This window comes from Bactrocera latifrons, unplaced genomic scaffold (genome assembly GCF_001853355.1).
Source record: "Bactrocera latifrons isolate USDA-ARS-PBARC rearing strain unplaced genomic scaffold, ASM185335v1 scaffold_85, whole genome shotgun sequence".
NCBI classification, from domain to species: domain Eukaryota; kingdom Metazoa; phylum Arthropoda; class Insecta; order Diptera; family Tephritidae; genus Bactrocera; species Bactrocera latifrons.
Window position 1 is genome coordinate 445780 of NW_017537545.1, and position 18246 is coordinate 464025.

Here is an 18246-nt window from a genome sequence, read left to right on the forward strand (position 1 = left end):
CGGCATGTTTTTGGACCATGCAAAAAGCTGTTTTGCAGCAGAAGGAGACTATATTGAAAAAAATAAATTGATTTTGCCGAAAAAACTATATGTTCTTTTTTTGTTTTAAAGTCATGTTTACTTTGGAAAATTCCTTGTAGATAATCATATTTATCGTATTTTGTATACGGCTACATAAGAAATATCTCATCAAAAAGGAGATTTCTCATCCGAGCCTGTTGTTTATTTATTTGTTTTTAGGTTACAATTCTGAAGAGTAAATGCTCTTTTCATGAAACAATGTTCTACCCTTTGTAGGGAGTGAAATAGCTGCAGAACAATGAAAAAATAGCGGTACTTGATTGGCCAGTACACTCACCTTGTCGCCAATAAAGACTTGCTCAGGCCTTTAATGTCTGTTCTCACCAGTTCGTTACGATATCTTAAATTGTGAGCTCCCAAGTGTTTCGGTCTTAACTCCGCACACGTTGGAGAGTCAAGAAAGAAGTTCTCAGATATTTACATATCAACTTCTTCCATATATCTTCTGTAGCCGGCCACCGGTTAGATACTCAACCTTACAACATGTACGCCGATTAGGCAATGGTCAGTTAGAACACCCACATCTATAGATATACTAGTGTTACTGAGACAATGGGGCTTTTGCGATCAAAAAAGGATCTTGCGATAGCGTATGAGCCGATTGTAGCCCTGCATCTGCAATGCTCAGTTCTTCAAAATTAAAGTCGATAGATAGTTTCTGACAACATATACCTACACAAACCTTATCCCTAAACTGTGACCTCCCTTTCAACAGCTTATATCCATCCACAACTTCAACAAGTGCTCTCAACTTTTTCGAAAGTTTTTCACAAAAACGCTCTAATATTGAGTTGAAAGCATTACAAAAGAAATCTTTTTGCCTTTCAGTTTTCTTTATTAAATACGTCGAGCTAGGTTTCAAAGTGTGAAATAGATAAAATAACATATTTTGACCGAAAGTGGTATGCACAAGGTGTTTAATTTCTTCCCTTCAACCCAAAAATATAATTAGTTGCGGTATTAAAGACCGCAATTCAGTGTTCCATTGAACAACTTAAACATTTGTACAAACATTTATCTCGAGTGAACTTTTCCAATTCCAACTTTGCAACCAAAGTACAATTTAAGAACTGTCCTCTCACCTGCACAAAACAAATTCACAAATGAGTTTCACACACATAACATTTTGCATTTCCAGGATGTGCTCGAGAAGATAAGGGAATGCGGCTCCACAATCACCTATTATGGCGGACGTGTATTGCAAAGTACTTCACCGGATCCAATGCAAACTGGCAATAACAACAATAACTACAATAACAATACACCAGCAAATACAGCGAATACCAATACAATGACATTGACCAGGCGACGTGTGCGACAAATTGAGAGTAGTAACGCTTGCGAGCCGCCAAGGGACTTTGCCGACCAGCAGGCGACAACACAAAAGTTTCCACAGCAAAGTAATGAAAGCCATGACAAGGACAATGGCGCTACAAAGGAGGCGCTACCGGCAGCTGATGACGGTAACAGAGAAAGTTCATTGGCGCACTTTGGTGAGTGGCAAGCATAGAACCATGTCTAGCATGTGTGCTCTTCCTGGTGCTGAAATTGTTTTGACATTTCTCATTTTCAGGAATCAAATTCAAACTTGTCAAATCGAACAGCTGTAGCAGTCGCCTAGAATTGGCCGGCACAGGCGTTGAAATCGTCGAAACGGGTGCGGACGAGACAGAGGTCGTCAAAAAGATGGTGCATAGGTTTGAGTGTGGAAAGACAAGACGTGAAGCAGAGCGTAACGAAGAGCCGCTGACGATTAACAACCAGACGCCAGCCAAAAGATTGTTAGATTGTGCTCAAACAGCAACTGACGTTGTGGGTGATGTGAAGCAAGTAACAGTAAATAATCACATAAATGTGCCTATGACTACTTACACTTTGGAAGCGCCGACGGTGAGTATTAGACGTGAGGACATCGACTACACATACGAGAATAAGGAAAAAACTTATCAAAGCTCCGCAATGGATATACGTTTGAGTCAAGTTGACCAGCGTAAGCCCCACGCGTCTACCGCAGACGATGGTCTTGATGGTGGCGATGGCACGCTGAAAGTATGGCGTAATAAGAATGTCGATTTGGCTTACACAATGGCACAAAAACAGCAGCAACAACAAACGCTAACAGTTGGGGAGACCGCCACAAACTCTAATCGAAAGGTCATGCAAAGCGAGCCATCACAGTTTGCTAAACAAACTATCTCATCAATAAACCCGGCAGTGTCGAAACGGTTCTTAGAATCCAATACGCCATTGAAAAGTCATAACAATGACACGTTCAACGGTATTCGCGAGGAATATGGCGAATACGCAGATAAAGTTAATTTAAGAAATGTCGAATCCAAGCAACAGCAATCGTGGATTGGAAATGTCAGTCCTTCAAATGAAATACCACACACTCTTAGCACTCAAGTGGAACCCCAAAGAGCTTTACAGGCAACAACAACCCCTATACTTGCTCCACGTTCCAACCAACGACCAGCACAGATTGTGGTACCTGTGGAAATACACCGCGTAGACCAACAAACACCAGAGCCACACGGACGCGCAAGTGTGGCCAGCAGTCGCGGCAGCAGTGTAACAACCGTTATAACAACAAACACAACGGCGCTATTAGACAAAAGTGTGGTACGCCATTATGTAGCTAATGACAAGAGTCTCTTTGAGAAGCGTAAATACGATGATATCGAATTTGAGGAATTCGAAGTTTACGATCCGACAAAGGATTTCGAAAAGTTAATTGAAAACGAAAAACGCCGCGAGGAGGCGAAAGGACAATCACAGCCACCGCAACAACATGAGCAGCAAGCGGAGCAACAGCCTGTCTATAGCGATTTGTCTACGACGATATCGTTAAATGGCGTCAACGAAGCGGCCATGCGCAACGAGGAGGACGAGGATGAAGAAGACGATGGCCGTAAATCGAAACTTGGCAGCGAGTGCTACGACTACGACAGCCTCGAGGATAAGTTGTGAGGTTGTGCGTGCCTTTCTCCTATTCATCCTATAATAAGTATATTTATGTAATCCCTTTAGTGGTTAAGTGCTTTAAATTAATTTACATTTGCCGTAATGCGCAGTGCTATCTGAGCGTAATTGACTTCTCCGTCTAATAGTATGGAATTTATCGGTAATGTAAAACGACAACGATAACGGTGTAGGGAATTTATCTGTAAATTCATATAAATATTGTGCTATCTCTGAACGTGTTGCTTCTTGCACTTCGATTCATACATCTATACATACATATATTTCTTTATTTATTAAAAGTAAATACCAAAAACAACAAATTAGTGACTTGCACAGGAATAAATGTCCCTTGGCGATTGCCACGTCGAATGCCAAAATTAGTCATTCCAAAGTTTTATGCACACTTCGCAATTAAGATAAAATTATTTACTACATTGTGTAATTAAATCTACAAATATATTAATAAAATAAAAGCATACATATACAGTTACTTTATCGGATTTTATAAATTTGAATTAAAATTTTAATAATATCAATTCAGAATATGTGCAGAGCTAGGCAATGTCTTTGAAAAATTGGTATGCCATCTTTATTATACAATGTGTTGAGGGTCTTTCTAAAATTGTTTGGACAACTATTTTACTCTTTGTGTGAAGACTTTCTCCTTAGTTTTAGGCTCTACAGTGACACTGATTGTAGCGAACCGTGTGCAGGATTGGAAAATTATAAGTCAGTAAAACCTCAACGGGCTGTAATTCAAAGTTTTAGTTAGAAACCAAATCAAACAAAACAAAAAAAAAATAAATAAATAAAATAAAAAAAAAAAATAAAATAAAATAAAACACGGATAGACAGATGGACATGGCGATATTGGTCAGTTGATCATGCTGATCATTTATAACGAGTGATTCAACAAGAGGTACTTTTTCAATAGCCTTTTTTAACACATCACGCGTGAGTCGTGTCAAGCTCTTATGTTATTTTTTTCCCGTATTGTTTTGCATTTTATCATGGAAAGATCTACGCCTGAACAACGTTTACAAATTGTTCAGCTTTATTACGAAAATTCACGTTTTGTAAATAATGTGTTTCAACTCAACTTGTGGTCAATGTAATCGGCCTACTGCGTGTATTATTCCCAACACCATCACTCATCTTGACACGCAGAATTCATTATTGGATAATATTCGAAGGAATAGACCACGAAAAGCAGTCGTAGCTGGAACGACATGAACATTTTACGTCAAGATCTTAAATTTAAACCGTAACAAATACAGCTTGCGCAAAAACCAAAGCTGCTCGACCTTCGCAAGTGATTTTGGGGCCACCAAGATCGTGTGATATCAAATTGTTAGACTATTTCTTTGCAAACAATCTCGCTACGATTAAGGCCTTGGAATAAAACATCACGCTTATCATTCGCTAGTTACTAGTCAAAATGTTCGAACGAGTCAACGAAAATTGGGCTTAAAGGATGGCCCATCTGAGACGTATGCGTGGCCTCTAAATGTTGGATAATCTTCAAAAAATAAATGCCAAAGAATGTATTTTCGAATGATAATAAACATTCACCATTTTCTTTAAAAAAAGTAGGGAACCTCGATATATAATATATTCAGTTTGTATGGTCCGATATCTAGCTTCAGTAATTTTCTGTAAAGCAATATCCTATTACAGTATAGTGTATATTCGCAGGCAAGTAAAACATGATAGGCTTCTGCAATATTGATATTATAATGTGGCTTGTGAAAAACATTGGCGGGATAACTTTCTGCTGTCACAACGAATTATGACACATAGATCTGCTTATGGTATATCATACATAAGTTCCAGTATCTCACTGGGTGCTATAAAAATCCAAGGGCCCGGTTGCTCTGTTAGCAAGCAACTGTGTAATCTGGAATCAGGTACTTCTTGAGCCTGCAGTTCGCAGTGTAAAATGCCACAGGTAGCCGGGAGTTGTTCCTTGATTATGCTTATAAACCTTGTGAGGTTGAAACTAGATATTAGAAACTTTGTCTGGCGCATACCTGTGAGTTGGGGTCAGTACTTATTTCTATCCATTTCCCTTCATGGTATGGATAATAATCGCAATTCAGTTTCCATCCTATCTCCAGGAATCAGCTGTAGAGCGGGAAAGACAAAGAGAAAGGTAAGGACAGTTTGTTACGTAATCTTGTAATGTTTGACCAATGCCATCTGACATCGTCGAGCCGTCTGTGTACCATATAATAATACAGTACTACACTTTAGTAGGCCGTCAAGCATAGAGTTGCTCCTTGGCCTTTCTGCCGAGGGTAACTTTCTGAAGTTAACCCGGCTAGGACCTTTACACTTATGAAAGAGCAGTCGATACTAAAATGTGGATTGATGAGTGAGATGAGGTGCTAATTTCGGCGGTCGGTTGACATCAAAAACGACCAAGCAGTGAATGTTCAAAAGGGGTTATTACGGACAAAAACAACGAAAAAATCAAAAAATTATTTTGAGTGAGAATAAACTATCAGCAAAACGAGCAGAGTCGATTTAGTCATGTTCGTCGGTCCGTCTGTCTATATATATATGGACGCGAACTATTTCCATGGTTCCTTTAGAAGAGCATAGCCAATTCGAGAAAATACAATTAGTTATAGAGCCATAACTCAAACATATCGCTTTTGGGTCGCTTGCCACCAATTAATCTTCTACGCGCATACGCAGCTATGCACTTCAGATAATGACATGATAAGGCCAATATACCACATACAACAACATATGCAACCATATACAGACATTTGAGAGAGTGTATGTCAACAACAGCCATTGTTATTCCAATGAGTACGACCGAATTTAATTAACAGCGAGTGACATTGAGTGGCTGAGTGTCTGTATTGGCACAATAAGCTGCTCCTACAATGTGCTGCAAGTGTTGGCACATGCCGCAATGTGCAGAAGCCAGTCGACAGATCATTGGTGCTGGCAGCTGTTTAAAGTTGTTATGTACTCACCGTGCAACCGTTAACGAGAACGTGTGTAAATCTAAACTTAACTGGATGCGCACACATGTACTGTACACATACATACAGCTTCATTATCGCTTACCTGTGCGTTGTTGTTGCTCGTCCTTTGACGTGTCGTTGCTCTGTTTACAATATCTCCTGGTGCTCCACGAGTTCTGAAAAAGAGACGAGAGAAGACAGAAAATATAGAGCAATGTTATCAACAGGATAGAAAAAGACGGTTTGTTTTTGTTGTATACTTTTAAAATATGTAAATGTTTGACAGGAATTTTTTTATTCATGCAAATTGCCGCATATAAATTGTGTTGACATAGCCAAAGCAGGAGCTATTCAAGATAACTGTGTAAAAATTGTGATAATGTAATCTGAAATTCAAATTTCCAAAATGAATACGAGGAGATGAATAGATGGCTTCAAGTAGTGTGCAACAAAGAGGATGTTGCAAAACTTTTATATTCCCGCATTTGTTAAGAAAAATGTAAGAGACCAGCCACCAAAGGCAAAATTACAGAAATAAGGAAGACCTATGTTCGGGTACCTCCGAAATCTGTACGCACTCAAAATTTTTAAGAATGGATATGAATACAATAATTGGAGATATGGGTATAAGTGCTGATTTCACAACTTTTTTATGCCCAACCAAATTTTGCCTAAAATAGTATTTTCACTTAGTATCAGTGTAATTATCATACTTTAACCCATATAAAGGTTGATCCATTTCTAGGTTCCTTAGTTTTTTTCTAAATGGAAAACACAGAAACTTTTAATTTAATGTTTAATGTTTGTTATCTTTCAAAAGAAAATTCTTTGACATTTCTTTTTTGAAGATTATCTCTTTCAAATGTTGGCCGCTGCTACGATGAGCCCAATTTTCGATGACTTATTCAAGCATTTCGACTGGTAGCTGCCGAGTGACATGCGTGATGTTTTGCTCCAAGGCCTGAACCAAAGCGGGTTTGTCCGCATAGACTTTAGACTTTACAAACTACACCAAACCATTGCTTTTTCTAGATTAAATGGTAGCTCTTGAGTCTCTCTAAGTTGCTCTTAGTATCAAATATGACAATTTTGCTTGTTTACATATCCATAGAGCCAGAAATGGACCTCATGAACATGAACAAAAGTTGGGTCGAAAACGTCGGATATTCTTAGAACTTTTCAAGAACACACAAAGTGAGGCGATGCGGTCGTTTCATACATGGGTCAGAGTTGCTGCAATCGGGGCAGAATCGAATCTCCACGGTCTTCGGGTACATTCTTAGCTACTGCGACACGGCACTTCTCACCATACCAGCTGTTCTTGTTCATTTTCCGAAAACCAATGGTTTCGTTTGCAAGTGTACGTAAGCAGCGTGAAATGCCGATACCTTTTTTAGCCACTTTGGCGTTAAAGTCGCTAAGAACGATACCGACATCTGTCAGCTCTCATAGGTGCGCTCATAGAAGGCATCTGTGGTCACATCGTCCTTCTTTTCTGTTGAGGCGTGGTTGGAAATCAACGATATGTTGCAGAACTTCGCTTTGAAGCGGATTGTGGCTCTGCGACGGAGTCTCCCTCCCACCACGATTCCCACATCGAAATTGCGCTCACTCGTCTCAGAACATCAACCAGCTGTTGTTTCATTTGGAAGCTTTTTTTACGTGGCCAGTTCCAGACCCAGCGCACAATCCTGGATAGGGATGGCTCACCTTCTCACTTTAGCTCGCCTTCAAACGGAGGTTCTTTGGCTGCCTAGAGGATACTTGGTCTAAGAAGGAAAGTCGTGAGCTGCTTGAGCGATATGTAAAAGAATCGTTTCTCGCCATTACCTCGGAAACTTTTAATTTTAACTCATCGCAAAAATCGCAGAATGTACTTTATGTACTTCAGAAGAACAAACGTATATGAAACGCTAATGATTAGAACACATGTTTATTTTATCCTTTATATAATATATTGGTGATAGTGCTTTAGCTAATAAGGAAAAGCAGTTTTTCCTGTTAATAATATGTGGCCCTTGTAAGTTGAGCGAGTATAAAATTTTCGACTACATCCGAGCTTAACCGTCCCTTTCCGCAATGTGCTTAATGAATTTGTTTATGCGCAGAAATATGGCATATAAATTTAATCATTGGAATGAAATCAGTCGTTTAATTGGAGCCTAAAAGTATGCATTACACTGCTAAATTACATTCATATCTCGAAAATTAAGATGCAATCAATTAAATTACAGCTACAAATTAGTCGCATGTCGTAAATTTCAAAGATACATATGTCAAGTTAAATAATGGCATTTCACACACCCATTGAGCAACAGGTTGAATGAGCGAGCTTTAAAGCACTACGATCCATATGCGAGTAGCGGAGAAAGCCCCGTAGGGAAGTGCATTAAAGTGATTTTTTACTGTGTCTGGGTAAGGTTTATTACTCAGCTAGGGGTGGTAAAAAAGAGAAGAAGCAGAGGATGATGATGTGCTATTAATTCAGTTTTCACATTAATTTTACGATCAGGTCAGAGCTGTTGAAACTGTTGCATTTAATAAATCATCTTTAGGCAACTTTGTGAAATTTTCCTAAGGGATTATAAATTATGGTAGGATATTCCCTCGAAGATGTCGTGATGTATAAAGGATGCAGTGTGTATAAAGGAATGCTCCCTGTATGAAAAATACAGCTGTATTATCGTAAGTCCTGTATGAGGGAGGCGAGGTATCGAAAAATCTTGTTTTACAAATCGTTCGAATGTGTAAAATATATTTATCTTATTAACTTTTCTTCAATTTAAGTATATGACAATTTCTTCTTAGAGAGCGCATACTCCTTGAGTATTTCAATTTCCCAGCAGGTTGCCAAGTGCACACATCCCGCCAACTCCTATAAAGTTCGAAAATAAACTCAATTAAACTTAAATGCCGACCAGGGAAATCACGTGCGTGGCGTAAACGAGAGAGGAAGGACAAGTGGAGGTGTTATATGTGAGATTATCTATCACACATGCAACCATTTCGTAGCGATGTATGTAGTGTAAAGTGTATATTTATATGCCCAGGCGAAATATACAATTTGGTTTTATCGAGCAGCCATCGGCTTTGACTCACCAAATATCAGTTGCGAAATTTTAAATTAACTTTGCCTACCTGCTCAATTATTTGGTTGTTGGTTACTTACGGTTACGTGTTGCTCATACATACATAAAGTAAATACATACACATATATGCATGTGTTATGCATTCATCATGCCTCATCTTTTTGTTGGGTTCGTTCGTGCGGTTGTTGTATTCAATCAGCCACGAAAATAAATCAGACAGACGCAAAATTGCCAGACATTTATTGAAGTTGTGCAGGGCAAAGGGAAAAGAAAAGCGATAAATTTCGCCGAAAAACAGACACATGAGTAAAATGTGCGATATGTTTTTTTTATACGGAAAATCGCGTGGGAAAATTATGACAGAAAACGACTTTAGATAAAGCTTACGTGGAGTGTAGTCTCAAGTACATAAATGTTTGCATATATATTTTAAGCTTCCAGCGCGGATTTAGCAAAATGCTAAAGGTCTATTAAATCAAAAAGTGTTTTCAAAGCCTGCGCCAGGATTTATTTTGTTAACTTTAAAAACTTTTTCCGAAGTATTTTTTAATAATACGTTATTATTATATCAAAAATACACGTTATAATGAAGGTATGAGTAATAACCACAAGAGACCCATTGCAACCATTTATTACTTCTCAATTTTATTAATAATTTTCAAACCAACTCTTCAAACGGTATGGCATAGTATTTTCTGGCATTTTTTTTGTTTTTATGTTGTGTTTTTTTTTTTTTGTGTTTGGAAGTTTCAATATATTTAGAATCTGTTTACATATGTATAAGAAACAATAGCAATTCTGGAAGCAGTATTAGGCTTTTCACTTGATGAAAGCAGTGCAAAGTAAGATTTTAGCAGCAAAGTTTCAAGGCTAAATAATTAAAATAACCTCAGCACATTTCCATTGCGTTGGAAAATGACAAAGTCTAAGCATTTCATTAAAAAGCTTGGCAATCATCCTGATTATGTTTTCGGGTAACGCTTTAAATGCCAACTCATTAATTCTGCCATAATATGATGATTGAACCAAGCGAGAAATTTTTTAAATTTGTTATTAATATGTGTGGTATGTATATTAGATGGATAGCTCCCAAAAAAGAACCCAAAGTAAAGTGCTTGATATCTATATTCAATACACCATGATATATTACTCTGCACAGACGGGAATGCTTTTCAAAAACCAATATAAAAATTTACTATGTTATTATATTTTTTACTTTCAATTCTAGCGATTGGTTGAGTTACTTGATGGGTACATATGTAGTTTTCCGTATGAGATTTTGCGGACAGCGGTCCAGCACATCAAAGCAATATTACGTTACTGATTGTGTCTAGGAACTTCGCCGTCTCTAGTATAGCAATGTCATCTGCGTAGGCTTTCAGTTTCTGTGCTGTCCTTTGAAGTTATTTCGGAAGCTCATTAGCTAGAAGTGACAACGGACTTCGCCCCATTCCGCCTTAATATAGAGTTTTTTTTTTGATAAGAGCAATAAGAATTTTTTTTAATAAAACAAAAACGGTTTCAGGACATCAATGAAATACTTTATTCCTGTGAAAGAACATTTGATGCCATTATTTATGGAACTCGATTTCTTTTACATGGCCACCACGGGCACGCTTGCAGGTTTTCTAGCATAATACTGCTACAAATTCACGTTCAATATTCGTACGAAGTTCATCAATCCTCGCTGGCTTGTTAGCGTGGACCATTGATTTGACCCAGCCCCACAGGAAATAGTCTAACGTCGTCAATTGACTGGCCCATTTCGTGAAATAACACGTTCACCTAACTTGGCTTCAATAAATCGATTGTGACATTTGCTGTGTGGCTTGTGATGCAGTTCTGTTGAAACCACATATTGTTCAACTCCATATCGTCCAATTCGGGCCAAAAATATTCGGTTATCAATGAGCGGTAGCGATTCCTATTGGAAGTAATGTGCTGGTCGTGATAATCATGGAAGAAGTACGCTCAATGAAGCCCAGTGCCGGCCATGCTTATTAATGAAGCCATTCAGCCAGAAATGAGCTTCATCGCTGAAGATGATCTTTCGATGAAAATTTGGGTCTTCCACAGTTGAAGCGCTAGCGGCAGCAATATTCTCGATATTACTTGCACTTATTTATCTCACTGGCACTTGAATATTTTGTACTGTGCCTGTGGATTCAAAGTTTTCCACTAGACGCCCAATAGTTGATCTGGCAGGACGATTATTACGGCAATAAGTTGGACGTAGCGCTGTCAAAGTTGAGGACACTTATTCCAAATTTCGGTAGTAAATTTTATTAATATCGACTCGCTGTTGGTTCGTACATTTTTCCATGATGAAATGGCAAACCTTAGTGAAGAGAAATGTCAAAAGAGCGGGAAAATATATTGCGTCGTTAGCTGTCCTTATTGGTCTACTTTTGTAGACCTATTGTAAAATCTGTTACTTCTGCAGCTCAGTAAGGCGTTTATTCTTGCTTTGATGGCGGGCGCTTTTGTTGAACCCTCCACTTAGAGTTCTTTCTATATCTAGGGTTAGCGAGTGAAGTGCAGTTCCCCTGAATATATTCTTCGAATCGGCGTGCTGTGCTTTCGATATGTTAGCACTTCAATTAAACTGAACGGTCTACAGAGTGATCCCAATACGCAGAAAATGCAATGTATATTTGTAGAATTTAACAATGACACGAATGACTTACTCTCTCTATATTTTAAGCCGCCCGTCACACGCTCATAAGTAGTTCCGTATTTCTCTCACTAAAAGTTCTAAATGGTATTTTTGGTATTTTGAGCTTTTTGCATAAGCAAAGTTTTAGCAGAAAACTTAAGTTAACTCAACAATTTTTCATTAAATTTTCAGTCTACATTTCTGAACTTTTATTTTCAGTTCGAAAAGCGAAACCGGTTTCCGTAGTTATACTATATAGAAAACGGAGAAACTTTTCAACTTCCTTAATTTCCACTTTGTTTGAAAGGCAGCAGCGTAATGGTGCAATGAATTTGTAATTAAGATTTGTTGTTGCGGCAGGTAAGCTTATATGAGTGGCTAAAGGCTAGATTAAACTGGGTTTGCTGACAGTTTGTAGTAATTTTTAGTTGAGAAACCAAATTTCACCAAAAAAAAAACAACATTGTGGGTGAGTAGGATAAAAAGTTACATTGAAATATCAACGCTTTTATTGTTGTTGTGGAATCTGAGCATGTTTGCATCTAACAGTGGAATTCAAAATGGATTGTTTGATGTCAATGCCGGTTTTTAGTGGGCGGAAATCGCCAAGTGTCAATTCCTCGCATCCCATAGTCCACCCACTTCAATGTGCCTACCCAAAATGCAACATAATTATGGCGAAACTTGAAGACCGTTGCGTGCGAGTACAAAATGGCACGGAGTTTCGGAATTTTGTTTACATTTCTTTTCATTTGCCATTAAGATGCCAGAGAAAATCTCACGAAGATACTAAAAGCGCGCTCCAACGCCATTTTAGTACTTTTAATAGGCAACGTAATAAACTTAGCATAAAGCGCCATAAAAATAATGACTCCGCCAACAAAACACCAAGGGCGAAATACCCAGAGCCAAGCAAAGTGTTGGGCAATTAAAAGAAAGCGAATAAGAATTTTCAAGTGGATTTCAAGAGCTTAAATGAATGTGAAAATCTTAACAAATTTCGCAAATAATGTGGACTTCAAAAGGCCTCAAGAATGCGTGAAAGCAAACAAAAATGTGAATTTGGATGTGTTTGTTTGGCCGCATGAATGACGGTGAAATGAAAACACCAAAACAACTGCTAAGCGATAAAACGCTGCGTTTGGCAACCAAATTAGGGCAAGTAGTTGCAGTGGAAGGATCAAATGCCGCGCTATGCGGATCATGAAGTGCTGCAGCTAAACAAAGGCACGCGACCACAAAACAAGCAGCATAAATGCAGAAATGAGAGGCGAATGTTGTTGGCAGCGCAAAGCATAAGTATAACGCAAAATAAAGCAAACAAATCAACAAAGGATTTGTGAATGCTGCAACAACCACACAACAGGCGCTCGTGAAAGCCATTCACGGCACAAGCGGCGCTCACAAAAGACATGGCGGCGAGGCGCCAATGTTTTTTTAATGCGGAATTCCGCCGACGACTGCCAACAGGCGGTTGTGAGAAACAAAAGCGGCGCCAGCGAACGAAACGTGTTGTTGTTATTGTTGCAGAGAACAAACAAAAAATTAAAATTAATGCTCGGTTGCCTGCACATATTCACCATCGAGTGCGCCCAAATTATTTTCAGCCAGTCGACTGCCTCTGAGCTGTGCAACAACAATTGGAAATACCATTAGAGTCAAGGGCTTCATGCACATTTCTCGATTTTTGCGCGCTTTTAGGTATATTCTTTTGGTTAGTCCATAATTATTCACACTTTATGGAAAATTACGTTTATTGACGCTTAAAATTGATGACAGCTGTTGACCTTTGAAGCGGCGAACAAGCTCAGACCAACCTTGTGTTACCCTTTACAGAGTTAAAAAACAGGAATTATCGTTTAACAAAAATTATTAATTCATCTTCATTATTGTTGTAAACAAATAGTCCCCAATCAATATTATGAAAAAAGACAGTGAAAAACGACGGTGCTTTAAGGTTCTCTTTACACTACACGGATCCATGTCCGGAAAATATGAAGAAGAGATAGCGTTACAGTATTGTTTTTGACATTTTATGAACAACAAATGAAAATCAACAAACTCATAAATTCATAAGCAATGATTACAGTTAAACATTTTGTTTACATGGAACGCGTGAACCATGTAGAGGCACTTTTTTAAATCGAATTTTTGTTCATGAGGTCCGTTTCCGGCTCAATGGGTACCAAAAACCTGAAGATATTTAATATGTGCCATTTCATCCAGAAAAAATAACAGTTTAGTATGGTTGGTAGGCCGGTGAAATCTTCGGTCCATATTCCTTCAAAAGTTATTAGGTTGTAAAAAAGTCTTGCGGCATTTTCGCTAGTTGGCGCTGAGAGCGCGTAGTTCTAGTTTTATTCGTCGCCGCGGGTCATGCTATACCTTTTTGGAAAGCTCATTTCACGCGTTAATACGTGTTTGATTGATTGTTGTTCCTTTTAAGTCGTTCGTGAGTTATAGCGTCGCAAACATGGAGCAAAATAAAGAGAAAATACGGCATATTTTACAGTACTACTACGATAAAGGCAAAAATGCATCTGAAGCCGCCAATAAAATTTGTGCAGTTTATGGACTCGATACAGTTTCCATTTCCATCGCACAATGATGGTTTCAACGTTTTCGTTCTACTGTCGAGGTGGTCGCAGATGCGCCACGCTCCGGAAGGCCTGTTGTCGAAAATTGCGATAAAATCGCTGAATAGGTCGAACGAGACCGGCATAGTAGCAGCTGTAGCATCGGTCAAGAGCTGGGCATGAGTCATCAAAAAAAAAAAAAAAAAATGTTATGAACAATTGAAAATTCAATCACAAATATCGCAAAAATACCGCAAGATTTTTTTGACAAGCTAATATGTCGGTGAGAACGTAACCGTGAATGGCGATGGTTATCGCGGCGACATTTGGTTTCAAGAAGACGGCGCCACTTCCCATACATCGCAGCAATCAGTGGATTTATTAAGAGAACACTTCAGGGAGCAGATAATTTCACCAAGAATATATAAAAAGTCTAAAGTCTATGCTAGCAATCCTTCTTCGATTCAGACATTGGAGCAAAACCTCACGTGCGTCAGCGCGTCAATTACCAGTCGAAATGCTCCGTTCGAGTAATCGAAACATGGACGGGGCAATCACTTAAAACGTAGCCACATAATATTCAAAAAATAAATGCCGGAGACTGTGTTTTGAATGTTAATAAACCTTCCCCATTAAATTTGAAGTTTCTGTATTTTTTTTCTTTAAAAAAGTAGGGAACCTCGAAGTGGATCACACTTTATATCAAGCCCGCTTGGTTAGGTGGAATAAGACAGCTTGTAGACACAACGTATAGAAAGAAGTTTCTAGAAACTTATAGATTATTATTATTTTTAAGACATTCAGTGAAGACACATCATAAAAGGATCCCCTCCTTTCTAAAACAACGGTACATTGCAATTGGAGAAAGATTCTCACTGCCTTTTAGTATTATATTTTTAACTCACATCGATATTGATTGATATTTTCGAAAAAATCAGCTACCGGCAATGGAGTCCACATACTATATACATATAGTTTCTGGGAGGTTTGAAAGTTGATTCCGCCCATTGAGGAAGTTTTATACTAGCTCCTACCATCTCGGTGTAAAATTAATTTTTTTTCAGCGCATTCATTTATTGAGTGATCGCACTCTAAATAGTTTTCAACGAATAAACCAAACAGTTATAAGGCGATTGGGCGTAACTTTTATTATTGATTTGACCCATTTCAGTACAGTGCAGAGATATACCAGCAATACTTGTCTTCCGGAAATCTGACGGATTTAGCTTTAGTAGTTTCCGAGATGTAGCTTTAACTTATTCGAGGGCGGGGCCATGCCCACTTAAAAAAGTAAGGAAAAACGTTAATTACGGTTCTAATGAGCCTATAGTACTCTTCACAATTATAGGAGAGTATATATAAGAAGTTGATTTAGATCGGTCAGTTTATATAGCATATTACAGTGGTTCAATATCGGCTTTTCCGACAAATGTGAAGCTCCTTTGTAAGAAGAAGGGGTGTGCAAAATCATATTGGTGCGACGTCTATCCAGATAAACAGACTTGGCTAAATTGACCCAGCTCATCAAACCAAGGATCTCCGATGCTTCCGTTTAATCTGCATAAAAATGTATTCATTGATGTAAGTTGCCATTAAAACTTTGGGATATGGCAACTCGAGCGTTGTTTGTTTTGTTTACAGTAACATAAAAAATACAAGATCATTATGTGACCTAACGAGAGATTGAGACAACTCTAGACATTAGTGGGATCTGCACACATTCAATGTTGCAAGAACATTTGATTTAAAAAAAAAAATCGTTTACGTTGGATCCCACACAATTTGTTTATCTACACTTTCTGTTAGAAAACAACCTCATATCGAATGGTCTCGGGAAATAGTAAAAAATGCGATATCAGTGCTTTAAAGCACTTCTACATGACATCGTCACATCGGATCACACTTCACCATAATAATGCGAGCTCTCACATATCGACTAAAACAATTTAATTTTTAAGCACTCAAAACATCGATATGATGGGCCATTCACTGTACAGCCCTAACTTCGCACCAAATGTCTTAATAAAAAAGAGACTATTAGCTCAACGTTTTTCGACATCTGAGGAGACGGTTGATGCGTTCAGAAAAGCATATTTTGGAGATACCTCGATCAGAGAGGGAAAAGTGCATACGCAAGTAAATATTTCTAAAAGAAGCATAATTTGAAAATAAATGAAGCAATTTTCGACGATCAATGTTTGTTTTTGTTGTCTTCTTCTTTGTCGAAGTCGAAGTACAGCTTAGCTTCTTTGTCCTTATAGTCTCAAATATTTAAGAGAGCTTGTATGTGTACTCGTTTACTTCGTAGAGCGGGACGTTGGAACTGCTCGATGTGCCTTACTCATAAGAAGTGAGAGTTCTGATTCTACCAGATTAATGGTTAGTACGTATTTCTCCATACTAGAGAAAGTCGTATTTATGTACTAATTTATGCCCGAGGATTTTAAGGGAGTTCATTTGCATGAGACACAGCATTACTTTACATCGACGAAGTTTTAACATAATTGGAGAAACGAAACTTTAAAAAAAGAAATACTGCTAATTCTTGGCCTCATCTTCATTTATTCGTAGTTATATCTGAGCCTTTAACATGAGCCCATATGAATAAACGAAAACACATTTTTATAAAAATATTTAATTTATTGAAGAAAAAATGCACTTAAATTATTATCGCATTAAATACATTTATTATCCTCCCATACTATTAACTGTGTTCCATTCTGATATTCGCTTGAAACTCTCTTAATGTAATAAGGCAGCACAGACGAGAAATATATGATATAATTGTTTTATCACATTAACATTTGTATTCACACCTTATTCATATCATTCTTGTATCCACGTTTTATCACTTAACGGCAGAGCGGACGCCTTATACATATATAAATTCATACAACTGAGGTATGCTTGTAACAGTGGGTTGGCGTCTGGATACAGCAAAATCCAAGAGCACAGCCAATGACTATAATTTCTGCACAATAATTGAATATGCATATACATTAAGGCGAATATATTTATGTACATATGTATATTAGGACGTTCGTTTTTTCAAGTTGATTTTTTCGTGTATTTATAGCTCCAAAACTTATATGCAGTACTTTAACTGAAAGAATATATCGTACTCATATGGTACACCATGTCGTATGAGCAACACAGGGTGTACTTTGTAGTAAAAAAAATCCTTTTTGTAAAGCAGAAAATTTTGTTTTAGAATATGTTCTTTGGAATATGTTCTTAGAATTACTTTCTGTATCTAAAATATCAAAAAATCCAATGGTATATACAAAGGAAAGGAAATTTGATTCAGGGACGCTTTAAAAGGTTACATGGGTTTCACAGTTTCAAAAAATCGAAATTTTATTTTTGTCTTATTAAATTCTACAACATCTCTAGAATATTGTCCTAAATTTTCAAGTTGATCCGACTAATAGTTTCGGAGATAGAACCCTGAAAAGGTGGACGCTCGAGGTCAGGTATAGGCTGAGGGCGCAGTAAGTAAAACTTTAAACGCGTTTTTCTCGAACTACTTATCCGATCTTGATGAAATTTTACACAGGTCTTCGACATATCATTTACAAGGTCTTGAATGAAAGATTTTTTTTTTTTACAACTTTAAAAAAAAAAAAATGTCGAGAAATTTTCATTTTTTTTTTAAACGTCTGCCAAAAATCCAACATCCTTTTTTTCCTTCGTCCAATACCTGGTTTATTGTCTTTACTAAAACACATATTTTTTATTTTTATTTGAGATGATCCTGAAAGAAGTTCTGCTGACAACGCGGATGCACCCTTTTTCCGAGAAACTGCTGGAAATAGCGTCGTAATGACTGCCATTTTGATTTTTTTTTTGAAAATTTTACAAAATATTTATTAAATATGAGTCTTTTAAATAAAAAAAAAATT

The 18246-nt window shown here is 37.7% G+C and overlaps 2 protein-coding genes across 6 annotated transcripts in view; one reads left to right on the top strand and one right to left on the bottom strand.

The window, feature by feature from the left end:
* Positions 1-3527, top strand: part of LOC108977198 — a 90412-nt gene extending 86885 nt beyond the window's left edge. For all 5 annotated transcript variants that reach the window (XM_018946773.1, XM_018946772.1, XM_018946771.1 and 2 more), the window contains 2 exons: positions 1220-1574; positions 1655-3527. In XM_018946773.1, the coding sequence (XP_018802318.1) occupies positions 1220-1574; positions 1655-3051 (1752 nt within the window). In that variant the 3' untranslated portion in view covers positions 3052-3527. The remainder of the gene's footprint in view (positions 1-1219; positions 1575-1654) is intronic.
* The window catches only part of LOC108977199 (calcium uniporter protein, mitochondrial), a 165365-nt gene that overhangs the window by 96297 nt on the left and 50822 nt on the right, over positions 1-18246 (bottom strand). Inside the window, exon 2 of the mRNA XM_018946778.1 lies at positions 6127-6199. Within this exon, the coding sequence (XP_018802323.1) occupies positions 6127-6199 (73 nt within the window). The remainder of the gene's footprint in view (positions 1-6126; positions 6200-18246) is intronic.